The 19210-nt window shown below is 40.3% G+C and overlaps 1 protein-coding gene and 1 long non-coding RNA gene across 2 annotated transcripts in view; one reads left to right on the forward strand and one right to left on the reverse strand.

Annotated features, from left to right (window-relative positions):
- Positions 1-19210, forward strand: part of LOC131463112 (uncharacterized) — a 74618-nt gene that overhangs the window by 33457 nt on the left and 21951 nt on the right. The gene's annotated exons all lie outside the window — the stretch shown is intronic.
- Positions 1-19210, reverse strand: part of pdgfd (platelet derived growth factor d) — a 47734-nt gene that overhangs the window by 18095 nt on the left and 10429 nt on the right. Inside the window, exon 2 of the mRNA XM_058634809.1 lies at positions 970-1159. Coding sequence (XP_058490792.1) covers positions 970-1159 — 190 coding nt within the window. The remainder of the gene's footprint in view (positions 1-969; positions 1160-19210) is intronic.

Here is a 19210-nt window from a genome sequence, read left to right on the forward strand (position 1 = left end):
GGAATGAATTTCAGATTTTCCTGATGGCACGAGAGGAAAAGTCATCTTACTACCAAGGTTTGTAGTCAGCCATGGCACTAGCATGACAAACAAAACCTACTTTTATAAACATAGAGATTTTACCTCACTAGCTATCTTAGGACAACTTTATAATAACCTTTCATGCCACCAGGCCTCCCTTCTAAAGTACCGAACAAGAAATTTGTGTTCTGCAAGTTATGTGAACTTTGTTGATACGGTCCAGCAATCAGCAGCCCAGTCAATTAGTAATTGCATCTATCAAACACACAGACCCAATCAATCTGAAAAAGGCAGGTAAAGCTTCTGTCTCCCCTTCCCCTACCCTTTCAGTTCTCTGCTCTCTCTTCCTCACCTGCTGTTTGCTCTCGTCTTTTTCAGAAAGTGCTTACAAAGACAGCAGAGTTGCACAGGGTGATTAAAAAGTCTGTCTTCTCCTCTCAACCCTCAAGGACAAACTTCTTACACTTCTTGCCAAGAAAGCAAACATCAACTATTAATCTCTTAAAGTGATTCCACCACCCTGCACCTTTTCATGTTATGTTCTCTTGCATCCTTCCCATCAGAGTTTACTGTTGATATGTTAATGTGCTTACATTATCAAATCATTTCACATATTTTTCTGCCGCTTCCTTTCAACTTGGGAATTTTACTCAATGAATTTTCCATCTCTTTTTCTCCAAACTGTTATCATCATTCTTGTCTTCTTCAATCACTGTTATTCTCATCTGATTTCTCATCCTTGTAGCTGTTATTCACTAGTATTTCCTCCTCTTTACACTCTTTACCTGTATTCTGTCTTTTTCTTGCAGGTATTGTCCTCTCATTCCGTTTTTGGTAAATTATTTTTATGTCTCCTGCTCTAGTGCTCTCATCTCCATTTTTTTTCTTTTCTTTTTTTTTGGGGGGGGGGGGGGGGGGGGGTCTGCATTTCTTCAACTCATGTTTTACCTGCACACTCCATTATCAGCCTCCTCCAGGCCGAAGTGCCCATCAAAATCCAGGTGAATGCAGCTCCCTGGTGGTGACAGCAGTTTCCATGACAACAGCAGGTTGCGGGGGTAATAGTTAGGGTAGCGTGGGCTGTGGATGACTCCACCCATCTGCGTTACCGTGATGTTTTCCTCTCTGCGGTACACGTCTGTGGTGAGGTGATTGCTGACTGTTAGTGGTTACAACTAATCAGTTAGTTAGTCAAGTTATAATCATGAACAACCAAAGCAGATTGTTCACAGACGTCCACACAAAATGCAAATCTACATGCAAACACAAGAGGCAAAGTGGTAAAGAGAGTGTCTTTGTAAGGCTACATCCATACAACTATGTTTTAATTTGTAAATGTTATCCATATCTGAAGTAATCTGCATCCATACTAACATGTACAATATCTGCTACACTGGCAATACACAATGCAGTGCAAACAGGAAGCAGTAAGCAGCAGTTATACTTTCTGCTGTTGTTTGCATAGTTAAAAACATATTACCAATGAGAAACTGCAATGGTGAAAAATAAAAACAAGCTGACAGCTGATAGTCAAGTTGTGGCCATTATAAAACAATCATCATTGTTCTCTAAGATTTCTGTTTCTGCTCATCGAGACTAAAATGCAGCCCTGGAGTTTTCAATGGAAAATGTAGCCGAACCCCAAACTTATTTTTTAGTATTGTGAATTGCAGGCATATTTGGAGCATATGGAAAGGTAATGTGGGTGGGGCCTATGTGAACACTGCACATGACACTTCCACCACTCAGTGCCCAAGTTATTTAAATAGCAAATGCACTTCACTGTTCCGGTTCAAAAATCTGATCTGAAGTTAGAGCTGAATATTTCAGTGTTTCAAGATATGCATCAACATAAGCTCTTACACACTGATGGTCTGCTCGTCCACAAAGCCTGAAAACAAAGGCATTAGTTTAGCAATACTCCAAGGTCAAGCACACCTGGCTTTTGATGGAAATAGGAGATGGCACTTTGATTGGTCTGTTGCGTGTTTTGTCCATATTACTCCCATGATTCATTAAAAAACTTTGAACCGTGCACACATCACAAGGAAATGTTTTTCCTGCCACTGACCTCCAAAAAGGACATGGCTTATAAAGCTTGTAGGCACATCCAAGAGCCTACCCCAGCTGGATAGTACTGTACATCAGTTTTAGGGCTATACTGAAGCTTCTTACTGAGAAATAAAGGTGATACCAAACAAATATGTAATCAATTTTAACTTACAGTCAGAAACCAGTGAGATGCTTGTATGCTTAGCATAAAACTGTGAAAAAAGGGTGAAATGTACCCTAACTGTCTACCTTCAATTGAAGTTTTGGATGTGGTATTTAGGGAGCTGTGGTAGATTCTTTTTACACAACGAGACATGATGTTTTCCCCAGTTTCTAGTTTCTTCATCGAAGTTTAGTGCCTGCTGGCTATAACTGAATATTCAACAGATAAACAAATAATATAAATCTTCTGATCAAATCCTTGGCAATACAGTGAATAAGATGATTAAAAAAAAAAAAGAAAAAAGTCAGACTGTTATAGCTTGACCAATTTTGAGGCTGATACAGACATTTGGAAGTTTAAAAACAAAACAATAACACACTGCACATGGACATACAACATTATTTCCCTTAGATTTGTTTGTCCACCAGAGAACACCATCATGTGCAATGACAAGAAGATAATAAATAATAATCAGTCTGGCTGATTTACTGATTTGTCCACACACGTTTTTTTGTTGTGGTTTGTACTGTCTGTGAAAAAAAACAAACCCATCTGAATACAAGGGTAACTATCTATAATGATTCAGTAGGGTTGAGTCCAGTTTAGCTTGGATGTAAGTCTGTTGACAATATTGTTGTTCATATTTAAGGTTTTGATATTTCTGTTCGAATGGATACTTTGGCCAGAAACTGCTTCAAGAAATAATGTCAAAAGGTCAACAGAAACATTTCCTCCTTTGCACGAACATGAACAGCACAGACAGAAAATGGACAACAATTTAGGTCAAATGAGATTTGGAGTGAACTTCAAAAGCCACACCCAGTTTTATGGCAGCCCTATAGAACAATGGTTGCCCTTTAACTGACATCACCAGGGTCAGTTAAGTGTTGCAGTAGTAAACAGTGTAAACTAAAGTGTGCATGATATGAACAGACAGTGCGTGGAGTAGTATACACACAGTCTTTAGTAGCTCATCACAAACTCACATGAGTGGGCATGCACACGCATGCTTTAACATCTACATGTACAAACCTGAAACATGTATCTAGAGAGAAAATATGACAAATAATAATATTTTAACTTTTTCTTTTTCTTTCTTATAGTTATATAAGAAGAATAGTACTTACAAAAGTTGTGTTTGAAGTACAGTAATAGCTCATAAATACCGATGACTCAACAACAATATAAACACTTTTGCTTTTGCTCCCATTATCCATGAATTAAAGTGAAAGATGCTATATTTTGCATAGAAAGGGCTTATTTCTCTCCAAATAAAAACACATTTAGTACAATAATACATCCGACTGGCAGGTGATGAATATCAAGATCCTTTGACTGGTCACAATAACAACAACAAAGGGTTTCGGCTTTTGTCATTTACCCCATCTGCTCTTAGCCTGGTAAATCACTCTTTATAACTGTTGTTGTGATTTTTTTATTTGTATTTGTTACACGTTTCACTGCTGGACGTGAGTCAAACACCTTGAACCTCAGGTCTATTGGTCAGGTCTGATCGTAGAGGCAGAATACCATCAACACAACAACAAAAGTTACACCCTGCAGCTTTCACTGCTGACAGTAAGACTGATACTAAAACCCATGGTATAGTTACACACACATGCCGCAGTGCCACAGTGTGCGTTGCACAGCGTGCCGCGTATCGCAGACCCTGCTCCCTCGGACACGTCTGTTTCGAGCGGCTCACAGCTGAAAAGCCCGTGAGGCGTGGAGGTTCGGGGTGTCAGCCGGTTCAAGGGTCATGGCCATGGCCAAGGCTCAGATGACTATCCTTGGCGACTACTTCTGTTGTCGAAATGTTTTTTCTGCTTGGTGAGTAGGCCTTATAATGTGCTGTCCACGGGCATCCAACTTTGCTTTGCTGTACGCAGAAGTTTACCAGGGCCTTTACACATACATGTTGGCCACACTGCAGTTATAGGATACTCGCTGACATCCTCTAGCCCTCTCCCCTAATCCTTACATCTGACCTTAACCCAGTTTTAACCTGAACCTTAAAACTTTATAATCCTTTGCAGGACCAGTCAGAATGTTTTTGTAATGGTGGTAGATCGGATTGGATCCTATCAACCATAGAAAGACACACAAACGCACGTATACTCTAAGGTCAGGCTATGTGCTGAAGTAGGTGGACAGGGCGATCATTTCTGAGGGGTTTGTGTTTTTTTGCTCCAGGGCTGAATGCATAATCAAGGCCCCGTGACCTGTACCCAACAGAGATGATGATGAAGCTTTGGCCTTTTCCTCTACCACCTTGCAGCAAACTTCCCTTAATTCCTCCTGCTGTCTCATCTCATCTCTCCCTCACTTTATGTGCCCCCTCGCTGCTTCAGTCAGTAATTCTGTCTCATCGGTCATTCAGCAGTCTTTGGCACACTCACCCCCTGCTAATTGTGGCTGCAGCAATTAACACGGTATCTCAGTTTGTGTGTGTGTCTGCATTTATGTGTGTGTGAGAGAGTGCGTGCTTGTGGTTATGGGTATTTATGCTTGTGTGAATAATGTGTGTGTGCATCTGTGAGTGTGTGTGCGTGGGTGTTTGTGTGTGTAATGGGCCATGTTTTGTTTGTAATGGGCTTCTTCCACTCTGCTGGTCAGAAGCCTGACTGCATAGGTCCATTCAGTCATAAAAGTGCTTATGTGTCAGGAACTTTCACCCACTAAGGTGCCTGGGGAATGGTACACACACGTCACACACACACACTCCCTCTGTGCGTGCGTGTGTGTGTGTGTGTTAGGGATGGTTCGACTCCAATTTTTGTACTGTGGCCAGTACCGATATTATAACCAATATATACTGACATCTCTCTGATTCAGTCTTTTTAACAACTTAGCTGTTAATTAGACATTTGGGCTGATGCATTTACCACCCAGCTGTAACAAGCCACTTAAAAAACATAGTGCTCCAAATGACGAGAATTCCAGCCCTCACTCACGTCCTGGTCACATAACAGAAAATAAAGATTTGGTTATCTAGCAGCATTTCTGAAAAACAAAATTGTCAGATGCCAGGACAATAACTGGCTGATGCTGAATATAAAAAGACACAATTTGGCTTGATTAATTGTTCAAACATTACTATTTTTTATCAGTTGCAGTGATTCCTGTCTCTTCTATTAATAACTTCTACGATGATAAAGGTGCAACTCTTTTCTATCATCTCTAAAGCACCTTAAATTGCCCTTCAGTTGAAATGTGCTTAAGAAATACGTTTGTCTTGCCTTGCCTTACATTTGTTGCATTAACATTACATTACATTACATGTCATTTAGCAGACGCTTTTATCCAAAGCAACTTACAATGGAATTGAGTACAATCAGCCAGGGGTGGGATCGAACTTGCGACCATGATGTCTTTCGCACACAGGATAGGGTCTTAACCACTGAGCCACTCCACCCCATCATCAAATGCATTTATCAGTGGACAGAGATCTTATCAGACTTCAATTACATCCTCAATCGACAAACTCATTTGGAAGCCAGCTCCTGTATTCAGCTAGAAAAAGGGACACACTAGGCATCCTGCAGTTGTTTGTTCCGGGAAACTTTTATGGCCATGTAGATTAAATATTTACAAAAAGCTATAGCTTTGGTTGTTGATGACTGAACAAAAAGTAGGCTACTCGTTTTCCAATGAATGGATACATTGTTCAATCGCATAAAGACAGATGTTAGTTTTAATGCCTATACTTATGCCTTGTGCACAACAATAACGGTCATCTACTGTACTGTTCTGTTTTGTATGCGTTATTGCACATCTGTGTACTGTATGTCCGTGTGCATGTATGAATGTGCCTATATTGTAACACAAATAAGCGTTTATGTGCATACAAGCGTGTGCCTCTTTTATGGAAAGAGAGTGGGTGAAAGATGGAAGGCATGAAGAGTTCAAAATGAGAAAATATGCAAATATGCTTTAGTACCACCAGGCTTTTTTGGATGCTGCTCCTCAGTCACACCATTGACCTTACTATAAATCATGCAGTGATGTCAGTGACTCTATTGCAAATTCATGCAAATGTGGCAATCATAAGAAAAGATGTTTCTGTTAAAGATTTAGTTCAGAGAATTGACAGTGCTGGAAAGTGGCAGCTACATTTTATCAGCTTGCTTTGTTAATGTGTGTAAGGCTATAGCTCTAGGTAAAAAGCTGCAGTGGAATCAGTGCAGAGCAGGAACCCTAAGAATCTTACAAATACTGTATGTTGTTGACTTAGTGGCATATGCAGTGCAATACAGAAATGCTATGGCTTTGTTTAACTATTGATTTTTTTTTTTACTATTTTGCAAGTTACTGAACAGTGCAACCAAACTATTTCCGTATCTAAAAACAGCAAGAAAAAGACCTAATGGAGCATTTAGGCCAAAGAAAATTTCTGAACAGGTTTTAATCAGTTTGTGTGCCAAGTACAATGAATACTGACAAACTTAAGACTTGAAGTACACGCAGTCTCAGGCTGTTTGGCTAAACTGAAAAACTGTATTTTGATTCCAAAGGCAAACAACAGTGCAGTCTTTTGCGAGGTAAAAGGAAACTGCTTCAGTTACTTCTTTCCCCCCCAATAGTCTTCTCATACGGACTGCTTTAATCAAATGCCTGTGTTTAAGTGGTTTGTTTTGGTCTAAAGTTACCTGTTGCCTCTGCTCTAGCTGTTTCACTCTCAGCATATTGTTTAGGATGCCGTTGCTCTGTTTCTTTTGTTTCCCTCCTACATGTGAACCTTGTTTATCTTGATCTATAGGAGCTAGAATTAATGATGATGATATTAGTGAGCATGCTTTTCCTGTAACTTGCCTCCAAATGTGACATCAGATGAAGTTTCAATTTGTCTCTCTTACTTGCCCTTACTCTATCACCTTTATTTAAGATGGATGGTGTAGCATCTACTTTGTATTTGTTTATTCTTGGATGGTTGTCAAAAATATCTCTCTCTGATTATAATATTGTTTGTGGATAACCTGTGTTTTATTAGATATAAAGGAGTTTGTTAGGATTAAAAATCCACAAGGACAATGATCATGAATCTTTTAAAAGGAAAGCCTTGTTGTAATTGGGAACATTCTTTCAATCATGGGCAGAAGTAGGATGGTGCATCTGCTCAAATGTGTAAAAACTGTCAGACATTCTCACAAACAGTTTCAGCCAAGAAAGTCTCTAAATTCAGTCAAACTAAGCTGTGACTGGTAAAGAATCCACAGTCATTTCTTCAAATTTACAGTATATTGTTTGTACTCCAAAACCAGTTGCATAAGATTTATCTCTTCCAAACTTAGCAGAAACTCTTGTGTTTCCTGGGAAATAGGTTGCTGTCATCAGTGCTGATAATATCACTGACAGTCTGACTCACACTCATAGATTAAAATACTCCACATATACACAGTTGTTCACGCAATGTCTGACACTGGTAATCAAGCTTTCACCCTCCCGATCTGACGCTTAAACAACCAAGACAATGTTGCTTCGTGACTCATTTATGTGTGATGCGTGTGCGAGACGGTCTGTGGATGTGCCTGGTTCCAAGAAAAAAAAAGTTTATAATTTTATCTGTATTTGCATAGATGTGTGTGGGTAAATCATTTCACTAATTAAACTTGGCTCTCCCACCTCCAGCACCAGGGTGTGATGTTCTTCCTGTTTCTGAGATCTATTTCTGATCCAAGTGCCAATCACACTTGAATCACCCAACAACCAGCATGCATCAGCCTGTAAAAGTAGCTCTGCTGAGAAAGTACTGAAGTCAAAGAAATTGCTTAATTCAACACTTTAATAGTGTTTTAACTTTCAGACAAGAGTTTCAACATCATGTGAGTCACTGGTGCTTCCGCTATTCACACTGAACCAAAAATCCACTTTCTCCTGCAACAGCATGTCCAGCAAAAATATATTGATTACAAAGTGATTTTGGTTAAGTTGTTACAACCTTCACCTGAAATCAGCCTTTTTTAATGTAAGTCACTACTCTCTGTAAACCAAACCGTTTTCTTTCCCTTGAGTGAAAGTTTGCATATGATTTATTCTGCCTCAGAGACACACTCACACAGGACATTAGCTACAACAAAGCAATGCCATTCCCCCTTCTGACATCTCCTGTCTAACATATCCCACCTGACTTTCAACTTTTCAAAATTAATTATCATATACCAGCTAACAGGACACATGTAATACATTCAATTTCAGCAGTGAAAAAAAAAACAACTCCTCAGAGAAACGCTGTTCTCACTTGCATTCCCACTTTCTGTAAAACAAAATAGGTGTTTTATACTGTAATGGACTGGGACCTGATGTGCTTTGAGATTTTAAAAATAGATGGTAATCTTATCATGCATCATCCTGAGGCAAGTATATTCATTTGTTTCATGTAACTCTTATCTAAAGGCTCCCACCATTGGCACAGAATAAATGATATTTGATTTGTTTCATCTGTACAAAAAAAACACTAAAGCCATTTAATGTGGGATTATATACAGACAATTATTTTTTGACAGCCACAAAATAGTTTTTACACAGATCCAACAGATGTGTTAATAAGTTTGCAGGTTATGTTATCGTGTATCGCATATCGCGGACCCTGGTATTCTTGCATGTTAGCGTCCTGTAGTATCTGACTTCACCATCGGGTGGCGGTACAAGTCTGGACGCAGGGAATAGGACGCATTCCTACCAAAGAAGAAGGGAATAATGCTACAGCTCCCTCGGACACATCTGGTTCGAGCGGCACACAGCTGAAAGGTCCGTCGGGCGGGGGTTTGGGGTGTCAGCCGGTCTGAGTGTCGCAAGGTCGGGGCTTGGATGACTATCCTTGGCGACTACTTCTTCTCTTGTTGAAATGTTTTTTCTGCTTGGTGAGCGGAGCTTTTACTCCACCATGCGCGCGATGCGTGTTGGGGTTGCACGCTTTGCATGGAAGTATACCAGGGACTTCAATCAGCATTGAGTGAACTAATTTGGCAATGGTTTGAATGAGTCTTCAATATAAATTACTTACCTTTATATTTTAAAGTTACGCACTGCACCTTTTTAAACACAGAGTGATGGTGTAGAAGATTGTATTATTGGCATTGTTACTATCATTATTATTCCAACAAACCAACTGTCAGTCATTCCCAGTTATCTGCTGAACTGTTTCATCATTTGTGTTAAGTGAGAGTGGAAAACTTTAGCATTAGCTACTAAACACTGTGTGAGCATGTGTGTGCTTGTGTGTTGCCAATGAGTAATAGTGGTTGTGTATGAGAGTCTGTAAGCAACTTTGTGTCTGTGTTAGTTTGGAACTGTGTGAGGTTGTTGATGCGGGAAACACCCTCAGAGCATTTGCACTCATGAGAAATAAACTTCTCCATATGGCTAAATGTTAGCTCAAGGTCACTGTGTGTGTGTGTGTGTGTGTGGGTATGTGTGCTGCTTATCAAAGTGCCATTGTTTTGTAACTCTCTCATGACAAATCATCTATAAATATGATTCACATTTTGTCTGTCATGCTCACGCAACCATGGATGCATAAACCATGGGCACATACACACACCCTGGGGATGAACACTGCATGCCGGGGGATGTCAGCTTTGATAAGCACTGCACTCATCCTGCATCTCCTCTCTGCTTTTCAATTTTTATCTTGACATCATGACCATATGCAGCAGTATATTTTGGTTTTAGTTTATAGCAAGCAATACATAATGTGGCTTCTCACGTTGCTATAATATTGGATGCTTATGTTCCATGTAAATGTCCATTACTACCTTTTTTGTAAAAGGGTGTCTGTGTCAAAGTGTGGGGAATTGCTATGCTGGAGCAACATGATGGCATAGAGAAGATGGCTTAATACAGAAAGTACTGAAAGACAGCAGGGATCTTATAGTGATTCTCCAGTGTAACAAACAAAATGTTGCTGAAGAGGGAAATGCATGTCTAAATAAAGGCTGTGTGGGAGTGTCCAGTGCATTAGGTGGGTCACATTGGCATTCAACTGAGAGTTCCATACGTGCTGAGGCAGCTGGGCAGTACATATCCATGAATTATAGAGGGCTGTAAGGCCCATATCTTTATATATAATTAGAGTAAAGAACATTCCACACACATTATGTCCCTTCAGTTGGACACAGCATAGCTGCTGCATTAGCTTAATGGCCACAGAGATGTGGTCATACTGTCATGGGATAATGGCAGTATGACTTAACGTCTGAATCATTTACAAACGTGTTTAAAGAGCATGAAGCAGAATAATCCTATCCAGTAAGTGTCTTTTTCAACTACAGTCAAGTCATTTTTAGCTATAAAAAAACTGTACATTTTATCTTTTAGTTTTTTCTTTTTAAATTATTATGTCCCTGTGACACTCATGTGGAGGATAAAGCTGTAGAAGATGGATGGATGGAAATTATTAAGTCAGAATATATTCAAATAGGGAAATTTACCTCCAATTGACGGTGCCCATACTGACTGGTGCCATTCTTGTTATTTGTGTGGGCAGGCATGACTTTTTTCTTTTTTTCAAAATTAAATCACATTAATTGTAAACACAAGGACAAGTAACATGGTTAAGTGTATGCATGTATGTATTATAAGAGCTGAATACTGGGGTTTATCCTCATGGACTCAGACACCATTACAACTTATATCCGCCTACAGCCCAAAAAGCATTTTTCCTCATCAATCATAATTACAAAAAAATTAAATAAAAGAGACAATGTTGACAGGGCACCTCCAACTACAAACAAGGATCGAGTACTCTTCTTATTACACATTTTAAATTCAATGGAGGTTTAAAAGATTCACAGGCCTTTACAATGTAAAAAACAAACAAACTAGTGGATCAGGAATGAGTGGGTGTGGGGCAAGTGGAATGACAAACTTACACATGTGTGTTGAATGTTGTAAAGTCACTGTAGGCTTAAATCAGTAATGGGACAAAATGTTATCTTTCATATGTATTTGCAACAACAACTTTGTTTATTATCTTCCTATCAACTACTGTAACTGTACTCTAACTGTAATAGATTGAAGACTTGGCTGGAAACATCTGATTAGCTACATCTTAGGCCCCATTTACACCTGCCATTAGAATGTGTTTTTTTGTGAACAACAATTAGCTCCTCTATTATATGGACTCCTCTTTACTTTTCAAAGCAGGGGAAGAAGTCGTCTTTGACAAGTGGAAAACTAATGAAAGCAGAGGAGACCGTTCAATGGTGGGGCTCAGTTGTTGTGTGGCAAAGAGACACATTGAAGACGCATCAGAGTGGAAGGATATGCTAGGATATTTGTCACTCTTTATTCTACACTCATAGCAAGGGTGTAGTGTAAGAGTGACAACATACAAGAGGCTGAGAAAACCTTTAGGTGCTTTTCCACTACACAGTCCCGCCACGGCTCACCTCGGATTGGCACGGCACGGCTTGACACTGGTTTTCCATTACTATAGTACCTCCTCAACGTGGCTGGAGTCATCATAGCACAGCTACATGAAACTGCCGTGTCATTGTTTTACATGAGACACAAACAAACTAGTGAATAGTGACTTGGAAAGCAGTTGTTGTCAGTGTACTGAATCATTAGAATTAGTTAATTAAAAAGATTTGTTCACAGAATCATTCAGTACTTCCTGTATGACCGGAGCACAGACTCTGTCTGACACACTCACTGAAATACAGTGGAAGTTGTTGTGATGCAGCGTGCCACTTGCAATCGCTGCTTTTGGCAGTGCTGTTGCTAAATACATCAGACTCATTTGATAAATGTTGAGATTTTAGACATTTCCTTGCTAAATGTTGAAGATTAACGCATGTTTTTAGGATTTTGCAATCTACAGTTATTAGATGGAATTATTTGGTCTTATTCTTATGTCAGACATCGCACTTATGACTCTTCCAGTGACGACACTCTGACCAATCAGTGGACGACAGTCATGTATAGTATCGGCTCAGCTCGCTTGGAACCTCGCAAGATCAGGTACTAAAAAAAAGTATCAGTTACTAATTGTTAATGGATGTCGTTCGGCTGGACACATTGTGTTGGATAGTTGAAAAACAGTTTTCCATCGACACTGAAATTTACAATGCACATTGATTTGTCAGTATTGTCACATTTGTCAACACTATACCCCCAAGTCCAATTTGATTTGTGTGTGATAGGGAACACTACATGGCTTTGTTCATGTTTCTACAAGCTAATCTGTGTATCACACTAAGCTAACAACACTACATTCTCCTTCCACACTCACTGAAATACAGTGGAAGTGGTTGTGATGCAGTGTGCCGCTCGCAATCGCTGCTTTTGGCAGTGCTGTTGCTAAATACAAGATCAAGATCAGGTACTAAAAAAAAAGTATCAGTTACTATCGCTAATGGAAAAGACAAAAAAAAAAAACACCCATGTTGCAACGTGCGTAGTCGAGCCTTGTAGTGGAAAAGTGCCATATGTGTCGGCTCTGTAGGCATAACTGAGTTTAAAATTCTGGAAGGTTTGAAAGGGACAATTGGTGTATGTGTATTATCCTTTGAAGCCAACACAAAGGCATGTGCTGTGACACGGACAGAGAAGGTTAGACAAACATTCACAGACATGAGCTAACCACTGTTTACTGAGCTCACTCAGGCTCTTCAAAAAAAGAGAGACAAGACGGAAAGTAAGAGGATGAGCAGAAAGCCAGACAAACAAAACTACATGAAGGACAAAATGGAGGTGAACAAAGGTTGAAAAAAAGGATGAGATTGTTAGAAAGAGGAAGAGTCAATGACTGAGATAGAAGGAGAGTGGTGAGGAGACTGAAAAGGACACGGTGAGAAAAAACAATGACAGAACAAAAAAGGCAGTAGATTACACCTCGGAAATAATCTCCATCCACACTGACACACCTGAAAATGTACATCACATGACCAGGTACCCTGGGCATGCTTGTGGATGATGAAGTTCTAGCGATAACAGAGCTTTTTAACTTTGCAACTGATAGTTGAGTTGTGGATGAACCAATCTGGAATCAAATGTGGGTAACTGCATCATCCTTTTCAAAGGTATATCCCTTGCAGACCAAAACACAGCTTCATACATTTAAAATAGAAACTTAGCCAGCAGTGTTTTCAAACTTCCTTTTTGCTTGAAAAATGCCAGGGTAGTGTGGACAGCAGGCGCATCTGGAGCTGAACTAATGACTTTTCAAGCAGGCATGGAGTAGTGTGTTGGCTGAAGGCTACACCAAAGAACATGTGTAAGCTAGACTCATAAATAGGCATAGAGAACCCCTGCATGTTTGTGTAAGTCACAAATTCAGTTACGAGGCAACAAAGGGCAAACACCAAGAGGCAACATCAGTGACGAGCTCTTGTTTTTTTTTTGGTTTTTTTCTTTGGCACTAAGCTTTTTAGCTGGTCCTTAGATCTTCACCAGCTAGTCTCAATGGTCTTTGGGGATTTTGATTGGTATTAGCATCCACTTAGCTTTCGCGAGTGCCTCTCAGGCATCTATGACTCAACACCTGTTGATGGGGCCCAATTAGCCTAATGCATATTAGGTAGAGGGATGAGCTGCACTCTGCTTACTAAGCAGGAGAGGTCAGTGCTTCCAAATTTAAGCAGACGTTGAATTTTGTTTGAACAGGCTATAATTACTATCGTATTACTATTTTTAATCCTCCATCTTTCTAAAGAGCCCACCCACCTTTTTGCAATGCCTCATTCCTAGTTGTGCACAATCTGCACCTGCACCACTAGATGCTGTAAACAACTTGAGAATCCTCCATCTTCTACCGCTTTATCCTCCACATGAGGGTCGCTGTGCCAATGTCAGCTGACTTAGGGCGATAGGCGGGGTACACTCTAGTCCATCACAGGGCCACATAGAGACAAACCAACCTGAGAATAGGCTACATTATTCTGTTCTTACTACTACCTGTTACCATAGAAATCAAAAGAAACAAGGAGAGATATTCCCAGTTGACGAATTTAATACAATTTTTTCTCAAAGCATACCAATTTTTTTATAGTCCATTATTGAACTAATTGTTAATGGATGTCGTTTGGCTGGACAAATTGTGTTGGATAGTTGAAAAACAGTTTTCCATCGACACTGAAATTTACAATGCACATTGATTTGTCAGTATTGTCACATTTGTCAACACTATACCCCCAAGTCCAATTTGATTTGTGTGTGATAGGGAACACTACATGGCTTTGTTCATGTTTCTACAAGCTAATCTGTGTATCACACTAAGCTAACAACACTACATTCTCCTTCCTTCCTTCCTTCGTCTTGTGCCAGCCTACTTAGCATGCTTCTGTCTCTGCTGTGATGTGCTCCTGTTAACACCTTGGCTAAGCCATATGAATAATGCAGGGAGGGGTGGGGGGGGGGTATTGCAACACTCACTGAGTCAGCACTCAGGACAGGTCAGTGGAGACGCTGTGCCTGAGCAGTTATGGCAGCCGTGACACACAAATGCAGTAGCAGCGCACACACAAGCCAATGCATGGGTGCTTGGATATCAAAATATAGATGCACAAATGGAGACACCTAAAGTGGGGAGCAAAACCACTTATGCAGTGCACAAATGAATGAATGCACAACAAACAGTATCTGTAAAGTTCATATTTTCCTCAATAACAATGCAATTAAGCATAAGAGGTCCTGCTTAATGTAAGTAGTGTCACCCACAATTACATGCTCGACTAAGCAGCCTAAATGAGGGAAACAGTTCTCAGTTATTATTGTTATTTATTTGAAATGTAATTATTTATTATTATCAAATTATCAAGCCACATTTCCGGGCAGCTCATGGCCAAGTGGAAAGGGATTGTAACAGGAGGGTACAAAGAGTTCAAATCCATGCCAGTTCAAGGGCTGGGTTACCCCTGTGCTACCCAATCCCCATTTGCTCATTGTGCAAGGTATCCATTCCGCTTCTGCTCATTCTTAATTGGACACTCTAAATTACCAGCGATGGGGGGCCGCATCCAATGTTCTCCTTTTTTGATGTGTATTTATATATCAATATGTGTGTGTGATGGTTAAACATACACGCACAGTATGCCAAATAGAATTCTATCACTGTCACATACAATGCAGCACCACTGCAACATATAAAGACTGTCCTTCACTTACGGATGTACACACAACACTGTGTCATACAAATCCAAAACAGAAGTGTTGCAGAGATGGTGAGATGGAGGAGGAGCCAAAGGACTGAAGGACCCTCAATCTCACTAAACAACGATGATGAGAAACAAATTCTTGGAATAGTGTGAGAAGAGGGAAGACAAAAAATAAATAAATCCATGAGTTAAAGATAGAGGGAGAGTAAGAGTGAGATGGAGGCAGGTAAGAGAAGTGAACTCAAGTTGTACCAGCAGATAGTGATAGATTGTAAATTTACAAACTCAGCAATATCTTCTCTGTGTGAGTGTGTGGCTGTACAGTATCGGTGGTCTGACGTGGAATTGTCTGGCATACACACTATCGTCCATATTGTCTTTGTTTTATGTGTACCATTAAAATGTCACATTACTGCTCCTGTAGATCACAGACACAGTGAGTTTTTTTTGTGTTGTGCAACACTGGTTTACGGTTTGACTGAAAGCTTCCTTTGTTACGTTTGTCACGTATCGAGAAATGTCAGGAGTACCTTCAGATACACCTGACGTCTGTCATTCTATATGTGTCTAAACTGGCATTCTTGACGTTTTCCAAACACTTTGTGCATCTTATGGATCTCTTTCTCTCTGTGTGCATGCATGTACATTTGAGTGAGTCTACATTAAAGGCTAAAGTGAGAATGGTGTGCCTGTGAGAGACTATGAAAGTCTGTGTTGGGGTGCACTTGCGTAGTGGAAGCTTGTTAGGGTAGCAGTTGGCTCCTGTTGACAGCTGCTGCAGTCTGAACAGCAGGGCTGACGAGGACAATCAATTAGCCCTGCACCATGCTCATGCATGCAAACACGCACGCATTCATACAGAAACACAAACACTCGCACTGGTATTCATATGTGCACAGAATAATAGACATCTAAGTCACACTAGGTAGCTGATGTAACAGCAGAGGCTTATGTGTCTTATACTTACAACTGCAGTGTGTAACTTGTGGTGATTTTTTGTTGTTGTTGATGTTATTATTCTCCCTCTGTCTTTGTGAACAGAAAAGATGTAGCATTAATTGTATGTTGCAGCCTTCATCTGAAAACAGGGAGCATTTGTGTGTATACAGCAGCAGCGCACGTGGGGACAAGAAGTGTTTATTCCACCAAACTGCTGAAGCACCAGGTTTTGTTGAGCAGTATAATTCACTTCTGAAATGTTTTTGTGGATGCTTCTTTGTGTTTTCAGTTATACTCCATCCTATAGTAGGCTCACTTTACTAGCGCAATGTTTCTGTCTGTCTTTCCATGAAACAAATCGCTTTGTGTGTGGATTGTGGGAATGTCACTGAGCAAAATGAGATCTAAACATCTCTTTTCTTGCTATTCTAAGACACAGTTGTGTGGAGCTGTGCAACATTGTGTGGATTTGTGTGACAATGGTTTGAATATAACTGAACTGACATTTTTTCATATTTTACACAATACATGAACAATTGTGTGTATTTCCCGGTGATTGTGTGCGTTCATGTGTGTGTCTGTTAGCCGAGCGCCATGCTGGGGTAGTAAGGGTTTATAAAATGACTGACTTAATCCCTCTGAGGGCTTCTTGGACAGTGTGGCTGTAGAGTGTGTTAGTATGGATTTGCTCTGAGCATTGTGTGTGTGTGATGCTGAGCAGATGCTAATGTTTAGACAGCCATCCTGCTCTTAGTCTGGCTGCCTCACATCAGCTGTGCGTGTGTCTATAGGTGTGCATGTGTGTGTGCGCTGGTGTGCAGCACTGCCTGTGGGTATGTTTGTGTTAGTGTGTTAAGTCTACGCAGTGGTCTGACTGTCAGTATGTGTCTGACCTTCTATCTACCATGGGAATCACTTATTCTGCTGCAGGCTCCATAGTGGCACAGAACACCATCCTCCCACCATTACCTTTTCCTCTCTTATTATTTTCTCACTCTGTTTTGCTTCTTTTTCTGCCTGTCAACCATTCTTTCTCTGATATCCCTCTAACAATCACCTTTTCCATCATGTCCCTGTCCCATTTCTCAGCCACTCCTCTGTGTTTGTATTCTCTTCACTTGTGTCCTTCCTCACTCTCTGCAGCCCAAATACCAAAATTAAGAGAGATAATTATGAAATGGGGGGGAAAAAAGGGAAAGTTAATGAAGACAAGGGGAGACTTGAGGGAGCAAGGCAGCTGCAGGATCGCTGAGATACATAAATGGAAAATCAGTGGAAGTGATGGAAATATGGGGAAATCGCTGACAGTTGAAGTGGGAAAGATGCAAGAGATGTGTTTGATGCAAGAGGGGAAAAAAAAGATCTTTTTTTTCATTCATGTCAGAGCACCATTGTCAGAGTAACAAAGACATAGCTCTGACAGTGCACTGGAGGATTTGTCAAACTCCCTCTCAGACACACATATATAAAACACACAACATAAATACACAGTGTTTATCTCTTTCCTTCAGCAGGAATGAATCTCCTGGGGTTAGAGCAGCTCCCGTTCTCATCTTTCTGCAGTGTCACTTCTGACATTTGTCATGTTCTCACCCTCACTTAGCCCTGGAAGCAGAAACCCACTGGCATCATACCATTATTTTTTTTTCTCTCTCTCTGTCAATATCTTGTACTTTTAAAGTTTCAGTAGGTGCTGATGACAATTTCCCCCAACTTACTTTGCACTTACTGCACTCCTCTTTTTCAGATGAGTCACTCTAAAATGGGACCTAGAATTATTTCTGCACATGAAATGAAAGACTTGATTCTGCACTGTAGGTGTGTTGTGTGGTACTGTTTTGCTAATTGAGTGGTTTTCTATGTCATGTCACCTGATCTCCCTTAGCCGACTGGATTTTGAATAAGAGATTGGGCTTTAGTTCAGTTCACAGATAATTATGTGAATGCAGTATTTGTGCAGCGTTTATTTCGGCCTTGAGATGTCATGACTTTCCAGATTAATTTAAAGGAGACATATTATACCCTATTTCCCCAATTAAAATAGTTCCCTGGTGTCCTAATGAACATGTCTGTGACATGCTGTGGTCAAATACCATAAGGATGAAGCACCATAGCAGTTCAATAACCCTGCTAAACCCGCCTCTTTCAGAACGCTCGGTTTTGTGTATTGGTCCCTTTACATGCAAATGAGACACGGGCAAACACACACCCACTTCTTCCACTTCTTGTCCTATTTACTGCACTCACTCAGCTCCTGTTCCCTCCGCTCCATTCCTCTCCCCCTCCCTCCACTAGTTCTCTGACAATATCAACATGGCAGCGTGCGCGGAAAACAGCGAGAGTGCCGTCACAGGAAGAGACGTCCGACATAAGGATCAAGCCGTCATAATGCGCAGGGAATTCAACATTGCGTGTTTTATCGCCTATACTTACACTAAGGGGGACCACGAAAACATGACTGAGTATTGTTTTCCCACACTTTGGCGACTGGTAGGGCGTCCAGAGTCCCAAATATAAGTATTAAAATGATTAAAAAGTTGATTTGGCATAATATATCCCCTTTAAAAAAAAACAAAAAAAAAACACTGCTACTTAAAATGACAACTGAATATGGGGATGCATGGTTGGTTCTCAGGCTTCTGAAGTGCTATAAGAACACCAGCAGCAGTAGTGCCACTTCAGTGCAGCAGTTGCAGCAGATTGTACAGGTGCTGCAGCAGGAATGTCAATGAATAAAGGGAACACAACATTCACCCTAAAAATATTCATCACATCTATGCTGCAGTGCCTGATTTACAGGTGAAGCAGTGAACTGACTTAACAATCTCCCAAGTTGCATTATCATTACCATCTGCATTTTATAAAAATATTACTTAATTTCACATCAGATAAAAGTACAAATGGCCCTTAAGTTCTCAGATAATTCACTTTGACAGAG

Source organism: Solea solea, chromosome 7 (assembly GCF_958295425.1).
Source record: "Solea solea chromosome 7, fSolSol10.1, whole genome shotgun sequence".
In the NCBI taxonomy this organism is placed as follows: Eukaryota; Metazoa; Chordata; class Actinopteri; order Pleuronectiformes; family Soleidae; genus Solea; species Solea solea.